We start from the raw sequence: 13438 nt of genomic DNA, 5'->3' as shown, positions 1-13438 counted from the left end.
TGCCTTCATTTTTTCAAAGGCACCAACACGTGTATTCAAAACCAAAGCCTTTTCCTCAGTTGTCTTATTAAGATCACATAGACTCCAAAGGCCAGCCACCTGCCCAACGTGACGCGCTCTTGAAATACTGTACCCTCAATGCAAAGAAACCTTGCTTCTAGTCAGGGTTTTGGACCCTGTCTTAGTGCCGTACCCCCGGCAGGCAGGTGTCAATGGCCTATTAAGAACAAGACCCACAGCATTTTCATTTGGAGTAACGGGTAGAGAGACCTGGACTAGTTTATAACAAAGTTCCCTGAGATGGCCGGCATATTCGACGGTCTACTCAAATTGGATAACACACTTTGCACTCGCTCCACGAAATTGTATTCTCCTGTCTAAAGGAAACTGAAGCTTCACATTCTTTGAGAAGACATCTCCATAGAATTAACTGAGTTTTTTTTCTGTGCTGTCATTACGTCATGCTGATCGCTGTCTGTTGAGCACACTCCTGGGAGTACAGGGAGCAGAGCAAGCTCCCCCATGGCGGGTCCTGTGTCTACGTCACCTCCGTGCTGCCTGCAGGTAGCACGTGTAATGGCAGGTGCTCGGGACATTTCCAACTAAAACTCACACGACACAGGGGACTCTGGAGAGCCATAATTACCGTTAAACAAATCATTACAAGTTCATCTGTTTACTCTGCCTCACTGAATGTTCTTCAAAAGTGAGAACGACAGAAACCATGTCTACACATACCCCATGGAGCTCAACACATGGCTTATTTATTGACTGCTTAACGATTTGCTCCTAAGCACTGCATTCATTTCTCCGTCCTGGACCCTTCATGGCCAGGAACAACACAAAGGGCAAATGCGTGGGTACACAGAAGCACCACACAAAAGATTTCCGAAATATATATGATACCGTGGTTTTTATGTATGACACCGGAAAATGACAATTTTTGAGTTTGGGCTGCCTGTCTGGATGCTACAGCATGGGACAAGCTATGCCTGACTAACAGACAGATCTTATGTGGGACAAGGGAAGGCAGCCTACCCCAACAAGGCAGGCAATGTTGGGAAGGCCTCAAAGGCAACAGTGATGGAGAAGGGGGAGACCTTCCTAGACCAACAGCCAGGCCAGGCGCATCTCGAGAGGTGGAAAGAGACCACAGCAGCCAGAATACGCTCTCAGCTGGGTAGGCACTCTTTCAACTCACTGATCCCAAACTCCTCCCTCTACATCCAGGAAAGTTCCAGGGACGCAACTGTCCGTTGGCTCCTTCAAGCAGGCACGAACACCCAAGTGGAATAAAAAAACGTACAAGAGCAGCATCCATCAGGAAGGGAAAGAAAAGAATGAGAAGATGCTACACCCATCTATCATTAAGAAACTCCAAAAGCTCAAGTCAGAAAGGCAAGAACCAATCAGTTATTTTGAGAGCAATGAACATGGGCGTCCGTAAATGGTAAACTGTGAATCAAAGGCTGCCTTCAAACATGAAGCAGGAAACAGACTGTGGGGTCATCGAAGACTATTCCACGAAGACACTAGATTCGGAAAAAGACCCTGCAACATGGCAACAGCTGAATAGACGCTAAAAATCAGGGCTCGTCTGGGGGTCGTAAAATTAATTTACACTGGATTTGGAATCACACGGACTGTAGAAAAAAGGGGAGTCTAGAGAGCGTCTTCTCTCCTGGGAGGGGCACGCAGCTTGAACCCCTGGGAGGCCGCCATCGCAGTGCCAAAGCCACAACGGGTAAAACCAACAGGGGACACCAACAATTAACAGGTGACACCAATATTCTTGGCGACTTTGTGGTACAGGGGATTATGCCCTTCCTATACAGGTCTGACATTGAAAATCCCAAGTTCATACAAAGTAAACATTCCACTGTAAGACTGAAACAAGGTCCCACGTAACTGTAGTTGCAGGAGCTCAGATTTGAGAGATTACTACGCGCCTCAATTGATCTTCCCCAACCCTCATGGCAAATGATCTCCACTTTACAGATGCGGACACCGGTCTTGGTAAGGCTAGGAAGCGTGTCTGCAACTGGCCGGCCAAGGAGAGCACCTTGGCTTGAATCTGTGTTCATATTCTATTATAAGGTGGAGCCTTCCTGACTTTCAGAAAGAGCTGACCCAAGAATGCTTTAAATAAATGCCTCCCCGATACATGTGGAGCATAGCCCACTTGTCATAACCAAGTGAACATGACTTGCCAGTAACGTGCCTGTTATAACACAGCCAAGGGCACACAGACTGTGCCGATTCTGGGGGAGTTGCCCACTCTGTCTAGACGCAGAGACAGAAGCTAGAGAGCTGCCTCAGAGCCAGACAGCAAAGGATAAAGCACAGGATTCCTCACCCCAAATTGACTAAGATCAACAGGAAAAACTATTAATGTCCCTATCGATCAAATCCATGATACGGTTTTTAAAACACTGATGGGAGGGTCATCTCTTCCTTCGAAGACAACAGTGCAAGGTAGAAGGAAAAGAAGAAATCTTCATTTTGCTTCCTCTCTTTCTTCCCTCAAAACAGACTTTCCTCGGAAACATGTTATGACATCAACAAGAAAGAAAAGCTACGACTCTTACAAAAATCAATTTGCCATTTTTAACATTTAGGTCAACAAAACTTTCCCACTGAAATTCGGCATTTGTGAGCTTGATGTTAGCACTCAGTCAAAGCTAAAAGCCAAGGTCCCGTAGAGCGAGGCACTGTGGGAAAATCTACATTCACCGGAAAGCAAAACATCCACAACGCTTTTCACAAAGACTGTTGTTCAAGAAACATTTGCCTGTAATGGAGAAAGACAGCCAAATGGAATGAACGACTCTGTTTTTTGTTTGTGTCCCACATCCGAGGCGGGCCCAGCAGTTAAGAACGTGCCTCCCCTCTGCCTGGAACGTGTCCCATTCCCCATCTCCAGGGTCTCTTGGGTCAGCCCCCTCGCAGGCTACAGCAATCACTCCCCACACGAGGCGGTTTAGATGAAAACACATGGGGTAACTTGGCCACACCACGTCCAGCAGAAGCCCCGAAGGCGAACTACCGGGTCTCAGCTTGAGACCTCAAAGCATTCCCCAGGGCCTCTGGGCCAATCGGAACACTGTGATCTACCCAGATTTACGGCCGATGCCTCAGGAGGGAAAAGAAAAAAAAGCACACTGCCAATGAGATTCTCCGACAGTCTTGGGCCAAAATCACGCTCGCTTCTGGGTGTGTGAGCAGTAGAAACCATTTTGTGCGTAATTTTTAACTGGAACGTATTCAGAAATTACAATCACGCTGATCATTTATTTTCCCTTTCTTCAAAAGAAATGCTTGGTACGGCAGCATCAGCTATGATTCTGGGACAGTCTGATTTGAGGGAGAGACACCATCAGGTCCTAAGTCGGTGTCTAAGGAAGAAAGAGAACCTTCCTCCATGGGACACATTTCCATATTTCAGCCCTCGTCGGCTTCTGCGTGACCCACATAGAGCTAGTCCCAGGGAACACTCTGCCCGGCGTGATGGAGCTTACAGCCTCTGGGTGTATATTTTAAGACCAGCGCACATTTTCTTCACTCCCGCAACAGTGCCCTGACATATGGAGGAGAGACAAGCCGCCTTTTAAAGAGCCTGGTTCCACACCCTGCTGGAAAGCAGGCTCGCGGACTCTGCCCGTCAGCGAGTCAGTGAGGACCCAGCTAAGACCTACTCCGGAGGAGACAGGTCTTGTGGACTTAGAGCTGAGCCTACACCATTTGTGTCATACACAGTAACAATCACCGCTACACAACCCACAGTTTCATCATCTTGATTTTGACCTGCTCCAAAACCTACACGCCATCGTGACAATGATCCAATCCTCGGGGACTTGTAGGCAGAGCAGACCAGGAGCACCGAGGAAGCTGTCAGAAGGGAACTACAGTCACATGCGTCAGGACTGGAAACGAATCTGGCAGGCAGTAAAGGAGAGGCTGACCTTAGGGAAGTGCCCCCAGCAGGTGTTCACGGAACGCTTACACAGGATGTCTTTGCAGGTATTTTCCATACATGATCCCACGTCACTGTCGCAATGGCCCCATTGGAGGAAAAGGTGTATCTTCTAGCTTCAAGGTCAAGGGAGTACAGCTAGGAGACCATGTAGGCCCGCCACGCCAGCAAGAGAATGTAAGCCGAGACTCAGGGAGCAAGGTGACATCCCTAAGATCACACAGCTCACCAACGTCAGCGCCGGCATCCAAAACGCTCTAACTCTGCCTCAAAGACCATGACTTTTCAACCACAACACGTGGCCCCAAAAGGTCTTCCCAGGCCCACACTTGTTGACGAGTTCTGCTTACCAGGCAAGAGCCGAGGTACTGTTCGTATGCTGACTCACTAAAGCCTCGCAACCGCGTCATGAGGGGTGACATTTTACAGAGGAGGAACCCGAAGCGTCTCTGATCGCACCCGCAGAAGCCCGCCCGAGGCCACACTCCCTCGACCCCTTCACCACTCTGAACAAAACAGACCGCACGTTCGACACGCCGCTTTACCGTTTTCGAAGTCAGTTCGAATGACATTCCAACAAGTAAGAGCTGAGACAGATTACAAAATGGCATTGCCAGACGACCTGTTTTTATTATTAAAACACGTCCACGGGGGGAAAGAGTACTGGTTCTGATGTTCTCGAAAGAAGCAATTTCTTCTTAGGTAGATTCCTGTCACAGGCACAGGGAGTAAGCAATTATCAAAATTTTGAGAAACATAATCCCCCTTTTGAAAACCGGCATACCGACGCTGTTGGCTTCTCTGACGCGAGTAATGCGCTAAATTACACAAAAAGTGGAAAATGAATAGCGATTACATGGGAAAAGCCGAATACGATCGTCTTGGGGTTTGAAACGTTTGTCCTGCATTTCTCACTCCTTCTCAGATTCTGAAGGCTGACCCGAGAGGAGAATGAGTCACTCGACAGGTGGGCTGAGAACATGCCAGATCCGGCATTCTCCCGCCACAGGAAGCGGCGGTGGGGGAGCACCAGCTGTCTGCTAGGAATCGTGAGGCAGACGGGGTTTGCCGTGGTCTCCCCACCCCCTCCCCCGCTTTCTGAGTGGCCCTCTCCACCCCCGGGGTGGGGGGTCCTCCATGATCCCGGGGACACACACCCGTCCCACGTTGTAGTCGCTCTTGTGGGAGAACCCAAGTCTTCGCTGGAAATCCTGTGTGCCTCCAAGATGAGAAGACAACCGTCAGGGAGAGAGATTCGGGGAGAAGTGGGAGGGTGTGGGGGAGTTAGCAGGGGCTTCCTGGCCAGCTTGGGAAGGGGCCAGCACCCACACGCATGTGCACAGTCACAGCCTGGAGGCTCAGTCGGCTCACAAGCCAGGAGCCTTCTCCCCAGGGCAGGTGTTTCTTTTTTTTTTTTTTAATATTTTTTGAACCTTTATGTATTTTTGACACAGAGAGAGACAGAGCACGAACGGCGGAGGGGCAGAGAGAGAGGGAGACACAGAATCGGAAACAGGCTCCAGGCTCTGAGCCATCAGCCCAGAGCCCGACGCGGGGCTCGAACTCACGGACTGCGAGATCATGACCTGAGCCGAAGTCGGACGCTTAACTGAGTGAGCCACCCAGGCGCCCCAGGGCAGGGGTTTCTAAACAAAGCGCTCTGGGGTCCGAGGGTTCGTCCAAGGCTGGCCCACGCGTGCGGAGAAAACGGAATGGACAGAACTCTGCTCCTCTCTCCTCGTCCCACAAGACATCTCTCATCCATTTGTCTACCGAGGTTCTACGGAAGAGTTCTCCAGGGGGTACCCTCCCCACAGCATCCTCCCAGTAGGCTCACTCTTCTCTCTCAACCCCCCCAAACCCTCTCACCTGCTCGCGTAGCCGGTGACTTTGCTGCCCTTTTCCCAGAGAAGGACAGAATCCGTGAGGGCTCCACTGCCTCGTCTGATTTCATCACTACATTACACAACGTTATGGGGCCCCACCATCCCCTTCTCCTTTCTCAGCAAAGCCCCACGCCTCTTCCTTTCTTTAATCCTCCCCGCAAGGCCTTGCTCTTGGGGTTCTCTGCTCCTTCCATTCTACTGCCTCCCCTGTCAAAAAAGAAATCGCTCTTACTCTCACAATCTCCGCCAGCTGTGGCCCAATGTCCAACTTCTCCACTCTTTCTCAGAGTAGACCTGTCACCCCAACTCTTTCTTCACCTCCCCCAGTCCTGCATCAGCCCCCACCTCCCGCCCACACTCGTCTTACACCCCAAACGCTCTCAGTTGTTAACTCTACTCAGCCACACTTTGAGTCCTAACTTCCCAGCCCTCTCAGCACCGTGTGGCACATGGGCCACCCACCCTCCACCTTGATACTGTCCTTTCTCCGTCTCCAAGTCCGCACAACCTCTTGGATTCGCTCCAGTCCCTCCTGGCTCCTCCCTTGGTTATCAACCCTGGCCCTCTTCCCTCTGCACACAGTCTCCTTAGGATGTCTCATCTGTACACTGGAACTTCTCTGCCAAGATTGCCAAAACCCACACCTGGAGACCAAAATAATATACCCAAAAACCTCGAGATACAAGCATCCGAAACCTGACCTTCCCTAAATTAACGTCTTCACTTTCCCCTCAAAGCTTGACCTTCTGTTCAGTAAACCGAATTATCATCTGCCTGGTTACTCATCTGCAAATTTCCCCATAACCACTCCTCCCCCTCCCCCTCCCCCTCCCTCTCTCTCTCTCCCTCTCCCTATTTCTCTCTCTCTCCCCACCCTCATCCAACTGTTGGCCGGGTCCTGTCCATTCTATTATCTAAACTACATGCACGCATATTTCTTTCATTTTTTTCTTCAACCCTCCTGCCAAAATTTTACCTGTGACGTCAACCCTTAAATGGACAGATGCACTAATGTCCTAGCTGGCTTCTCCCACACACGCTTCCCTGTCTATAAGGCCGAGCAATATTCTCAAAATATTTATCAGGTCAAAAGAGTCTCATTTTTCAAGCCTTCTGATGGCATGCCACGGAAGTGAAGATAAAATTGAAACTCCTAAGTATGCCCACAAAATGGTGTGATCGGACTCCAGCCTCAGTTTCCACCGTCCTCCCAGCTCAGCACCCACCCACCAGAGCTAACTCCTACAGTTACCCAAATGGATCAGGATCTCTCCTGCCTCGTTTCTCCTTTTCTAGTAGGTTCCGCCACCTGGAAGTGTCTTACCTCTGGTCTTTCCCCACACTCACCTCTACTGACTCTTCAGACATCTAAGTACCACGTCCCCACACGTCTTCTCTGACCACCCCCTTCACCTAAACTAACACCGTATTCTCTTAGTAAAATATATGTACTTATTTTGGCTTGTTCTAGGTTATATGGCTGACCCATGATCCCCATGAGGGCAAGAAGGACATCTTTACTTCTCCGAACTACGACGCGACACCTGACCGTGCTCCCAGGAAGTGCTCAAAAATTATGTGTAAATCACGGAGCAAAAAAGATTTGACTATTAAAAACCACTCTTGCCTCTGAACTGAGTAGCCCTGTCAGCCCGAATCTGGGCCCTGCACGTAGGAGTTCAGGGGGAGGTTGGGAAGTTGACAGTGACACTGCCATCTGTGCCTTCAATTCCCATTGTAACACCTGTTGCAGTGTCACTAGCTACCTGAGAGGCAACAGCAACAAGAAAGAAAATGAGAGGAGCAGGAGGGGGGGGGGGAGGAAGAAAGAGAAAAACATTTAATTTTTGTAGTTGAAGCACATTTGCTATGTAAGAAATACTCTCACCGTTTTCCTTTAAGATGTGGTCTATGAAACACGCCCCATAGAAAAGCCTATCATCTCGGTAATGAACGCTTGCGTGTGCAAAGCCTCCGTTACTGTCACTGTTTGCACAGGCCAAACACATGGCTGTCTTCGGAAGGGAGCGTCCTAGGAACTCCAGGGTCACGTGTACGTAGAAATGAAATCCCTCTTCCTGATGTAGGAAGAAATAAAAATGCAACTTAGCTCTATTAGTTCTGGAGCAGATCGTTTCACAGCCCGTACTCTGAAACAATAACTCACTCTCCCAGAGGCATGAAAGAATTAATACAATCCGCAGATCTGCCTGAACAGGTTCCCAAGACAGTCATCTAGGCACTCGGAGAATGTGACACTGAGTTCTGTTTCCTGTTATTACGGTTTTCTGAAGTGTGTTCCCTGAAAAGATACTCATTTCAATCTAAAAATCCTAACTGGAGTTTATAAAATGAGCCACAATTTGAGTTTTCTCTTGTTCAGGAATTCAAATGTCCAGAAGCATCTCACTTTTCCTAAAAACAAAAACAAACAAACAAAAAAAGTGCTACGTGGTTGCAAAAAAAGAAGTTCTTTTATCTATAGCTCTTGTAATGTGGTTATTGCTCAAAATATCAGGAGTGCTGGAAAAACAGCCCATGGAGAGCAGTGCTTTATTGTACAATTTAAAGCCAAACATTAGGGAAGAATAAGAGATGTGAATGGTCTATCTATTCAACTGGAATGAGAGAAAAAAGAAGTAAAGGACACATCACAGTTAACCAGTAGTCCTCAAACTCGTTTCTTCATTCAGCAAATGTTTTTAGACTCTACTCAGCTTGGAGTAAGAAAAGATGAGTAGAAGATACACAGACCCCGCTCATTCAGTTTGCATCGTACATTCAGGCATTCAAAAAGCATGTCTGGGAGACACGGGCTTCCAGCTATGGGATGAATCATTCATGGGGATGAAAGGCACAGCATAGGGGACGTAGTCAATGGTGCTGTGATAGTGGTGCACAGGGATGATGGCGGCTATATGTGTGGGGAGCACAGAATCATGCGTAGTCTTGTCAAATCACATATTGTAGGCCTGAAACTGTTGTAACATTGTGTCAACTGTATTTCAATTAAAGAAAGAGAGAGAAGGGGTGTCAGAGTGGCTAACATTAACAACTCAGGCAACGACAGATGTTGGCGAGGATACGGAGAAAGAAGATCTCTTTGGCACTGCTGGTGGGAATGCAAACTGGTGCAGCCACTCTGGAAAATAGTATGGAGGTTCCTCAAAAAACTAAAAATAGAACTACCCTACAACCCAGCAGGTGCACTACTATGCATTTATCCAAGGGATACAGGTGTGCTGTTTCGAAGGGGCACAGGCACCCCCATGTTTATAGCAGCACTATCGACAAGAGCCAAAGTACGGAAAGAGCCCAAATGTCCATCGATGGATGAATGGATAAAGAAAAGGTGGTATGTGTGTGTGTGTGTGTGTGTGTGTGTACACACACACACACAATGGAGTACTACTCAGCATTCAAAAAGAATGAAATCTGGCCATTTGTAACAACCTGGATGGAGCTACAGTGCATTATGCTAAATGAAATTAGTCAGAGAAAGACAAATATCATAGGACTTCACTCATATGAAGACTTGTAAGAAACACAACAGATGAACATAGGGGAAGGGAAGGAAAAATAAGGTAAAAACAGAGAGGGAGGCAAACCCTAAGAGACTCTGAAATACAGAGAACACACTGAGGGTTGCTGGAGGGGTACTGGGTGGGGGGATGGGCTCAATGGGTGATGGGCAATGAGGAGGACACTTGTTCCCATGAGCACTGGGGGTCATGTATAAGAGATAAATCACTGAATTTGATTCCTGCAATCATTATCACACCAATGAACTAACCTGGACTTAAAAGAGAGAGAGAGAAAGGCGGGAAGAGCAGCTTTCTTACAAGTGTCACTTGTAGAGGATTCTGGGATCGCTGATTGTCTCATCTGTGTGTGACCAACATTTAATAACCTAGGCAACCTGTCTCATCTGTGTGTGACCAACATTTAATAACCAGCATCTATACTGGGCCTGCTCCTGTGCCTAGGACAAGCATAGGCTGTAGGCAGGAGAGAAGACACCTAGAGGACAGTTAAAAACTCGAGTTGTCCTCAGAGGTGGCCGTGATCAGGCTGGTTAACAGATGAATGAGACGGGTGGGTCCTGACTCACCATGGGTTGGCTTACGTGAAGGCACTATTTACTTCCTCTTATCGTAACACAGCTTTTGATACTGAGTGGTTTGAATTTTTTTATGTTTATTTATTTTGAGAGAGAGCACATGCGTGTGAGCAGAAGAGGGGCGGAGAAAGGGGGAGAGAGGGAATCCTAAGCAGCTCTGTGCTCTTTGCACAGAGCCCTATGTGGGGCTGGATCTCATGAATCGTGGGATCATGACCGGAGCTGAAATCAAGAGCGAGAGGCTCAGCCAACGGAGCCATCCAGGCGCCCCTTAGTTTTGTTCTTCAATATGTCACGCCTTCCAACACTTCTGGAAATCATCACTGCTCAGCTCTTAAAGGGGACGTAAAATGAGGTCAAGAGGTTTGCCCCAGACCTCATCAAGAGCAGCACTCACCAGGGCTGCTGATTCTTTGTCCCTGGACCATAACCCAAGCCAGTTTCAAAGCAGCATTCAGCACACCCGGCCGTGTACCTGTACCCAACACCTTGATGAGGCATTTACCAGGGTGTTAGTACATCGGAAGTGCTCCTATCACAGCAATTACAAAGAAAACTGTATCGCATTCTTGCAAGAAACAGCATGTGTCACCTATCCAGGCATTTCCAAACCTTTCTAGTACGGTAGTCAGATGCGAACATTCTTGTACTCACCAGAAACCGAGGCTTCGAAATTCCTATTCTTACAGCTCACCTGGGACAAAGGGACAGGAGTGCCTACCAGTCAGCGCTGCCGGGGAAAGAACACTGTGCTGGAACGACGTCTGGTGCGTGCAAGGTAGTTAGCAGGTGGTTGGGACGAGCAGAAGCCCATGTTCGACCAGAGAGAAACTGCCTCGACACTTCAGGAACAATATTAACAACGATGACACAGGTGTAGTGCAGTGAGAGCACCCTTCTCCTGCGTGAAGGCTTCACGCAGATTTTTCCAAGAACGTCCAGACCCGCTCAGTGAGGAGTATCCTCATCCCACTTCACAGATGAAGAAACTGGGGCTCAGGACACCGAGCAGCCTATCAACAGGTAAGCCACTGGGCTTTCACCCACACTAGGTCTGAAGCCCTGTTCTTACTTCACACCTAACTACACTGCCTCCAAGGGCAAGTGACTTCCAAAGGGGGGCCTGCTTGCAAGCTGACGGCCAATTTCAGGCATTTAACATAGTGGATCCATTCACCTTAGAAGGAAAACTCCCAACCTTGCATTCTAGACGCCCTGAGCACTTCCTTCTGGCATGAAAATCATGCTCGACAATTAGAAAAGAGAATCTCGGCCCTCAAAATGCCTCCGCAGATATACTTTGCATGAAAATATTTTTATCATCGTGGAAATTGATCATCAACCTCTACTTGGAAACAAGCTACTTCAAACACTAAATTTGTTTGAACTTCTAACGACTACAAAGATATACACCTGGTGCCTACTATGCGTCTGGCTTTGGGTCGGCTTCGGTTTGGCAAAGAGAAGAGCCGAGATGAGACATGGTGGCCGTTCCTGGTCAGTTCTCTGCCTCTTTGCTGGCCTTGAGGCTCTCTGAGATGCCGCGGAATCCGGACCTTCCAGAAGAGATTTAAGAAAAGGAGACCGTGGTGTGTCTGGAGAGGGAGGCTGTTCTCTTTAATTTCCACTTTTACCTTCTGTTATAAGAAGGATCTGCTAGTCCTAAGCAGTTTTAAAAGGCTGCAAATCATATATATAAAGGAGAAAGACTTTTCTTCTCTTTTCCTTAATCGTATCCACCACATATGAAAAAGAAAGAGAAAGTATGTGACACAAATAGACAAGTCACACGAAATCATACAACCTGTTGGAGATCTTGTCTTATTTTTGAGGATGTCGGCGACATCGCTCATATCAATTATTGAATGATTTCTTAAATAATTTTAATGTTTATTTACTTTTAAAAGAGAGACAAAGCGCAGAAAGAGAAGACACAAAATCCGAAGCAGGCTCCAGGCTCTGAGCCGCCAGCATAGAGCCCAACGTGGGGCTCGAACACACGATCCGTGAGATCATGACCTGAGCCGAAGTAGGACGCTTAACTGACTGAGCCACCCAGGTGCCCTGAATGATTTCTTGAAATGGTCTCCTTAATAAAAGCAGCTTAAAACCAAACTAAAAGAAATTTAAGTCAAACAATAACACCTAACGTTGTGGGGGATTTTCTCGGAGTCACTTCCCACAGTAACATCAACAGGTGGATACGTCTGCTGGTCTGTTGCTCAGAATGAGCTCACGATGAGCACAACACCCCCGGTTAATCAGCAGCAATGCCAGAATGTGAACCCAGGCAGTCTGGGGCCCCGCTCTCTGCCCAATTTTTCAATGACATCTTCCTTCTTAATTTACATAATGTTGCAAAACATGATCAGACAAAAATATATAACTCTTGGTGTCATCTGCGGTAGAGAAAGTGAAATCTGGATTTTATAAGATCTCAAATTTTCCTTCTGAACGTTCGTTCCCTTCCAAGGTCTATCAAACAAAATACCAAAAAAATACATAAGAATATCACGTGGTCACTCAAGCTCAGACTCTGTCGAATACTTAGAAATTTGAAAGAGCCTCATCCTGTAGCCCAGCAGGAGTAGAAATGGAGACTGAGACAGTGTGTCTAAATATTTAAGTTATAAATCAAGCGAACAAACTGTTCAATGAAACTTATTTCAATATAGCTTGAACTGCTTTATTGATATTTTGAAAATTTAATTAAATCCTACTCAATCTTCATGATTATTATAAAAGTAAAACTCCTTGTAAATCTAGTATTTCACGCCCATCTGGTTGCCAACGTTGGTGTCGGGCCTCACGCGTGTCATCCCTACGATTACATGCGTATTTTTCAAAATACCACGAGCCGTGTCTGTTTGCAAAATGCCAATTACCATGTTCTGAATAGCACCGGATTGTTAAGGCCTCTCAAAGCACAAACTGGGAACATGAAGAGCACGAATGGATGCTCACCGCGAACAGAGAACAAGGCTTCTATCCGCACGCGAATCTGCTGTGTGCATGCCCCACCCCGAGCAGAAGGGTTTGACGGGTGAATACGTCTTCTCCCTTCCTTGTGCGGCCCACCACCTAGCCGCGGGGGGGGGGGGGGTGTCCGTCCCCACCACCTAGTGGTCCGTCCACCCCTGTCGGCCCGCACACCTGTACACGTTTGGATGCAGATGGCTGGCTGGTGACTCAGGACAAGAAGTGCCCAGAGGCGGTTCTGGGGACCGAGCAGACTGCGGGTCACACTTTGCCTGCATAAAGCACAGGCTCCTGAGGGACCACGTGCCCCTGTGCTGTCTCCCAGCTGTGTGTGTGTGTGTGTGTGTGTGTGTGTGTGTGTGTGTGTGTGTCTGAGGAGCACATCCCACTAAAATGTAGGTCCCAGGTCCCGGTGCAGGGGTCTCTCTGGCTTGGGTCTAAGGCTGGACTACTTTGAAATCTATGAAATGAACTTTTCCT

At 47.9% G+C, this 13438-nt stretch overlaps 1 protein-coding gene across 3 annotated transcripts in view; it reads right to left on the bottom strand.

Moving 5' to 3' along the window:
* The window catches only part of PDGFD (platelet derived growth factor D), a 221024-nt gene that overhangs the window by 151492 nt on the left and 56094 nt on the right, over positions 1–13438 (bottom strand). Inside the window, exon 1 of one of the 3 annotated variants that reach the window (XM_053204182.1) lies at positions 7748–9163. The exons of the other annotated variants lie outside the window; for them this stretch is intronic. Coding sequence (XP_053060157.1) covers positions 7748–7868 — 121 coding nt within the window. The 5' untranslated portion in view covers positions 7869–9163. Of the gene's footprint in view, positions 1–7747; positions 9164–13438 lie in introns of those variants that run through there. 3 annotated transcript variants of the gene reach the window in all.

Source organism: Acinonyx jubatus, chromosome D1, assembly GCF_027475565.1.
Source record: "Acinonyx jubatus isolate Ajub_Pintada_27869175 chromosome D1, VMU_Ajub_asm_v1.0, whole genome shotgun sequence".
Lineage (NCBI taxonomy): Eukaryota > Metazoa > Chordata > Mammalia > Carnivora > Felidae > Acinonyx > Acinonyx jubatus.
This window is presented reverse-complemented; position numbering and strand designations above follow the sequence as displayed.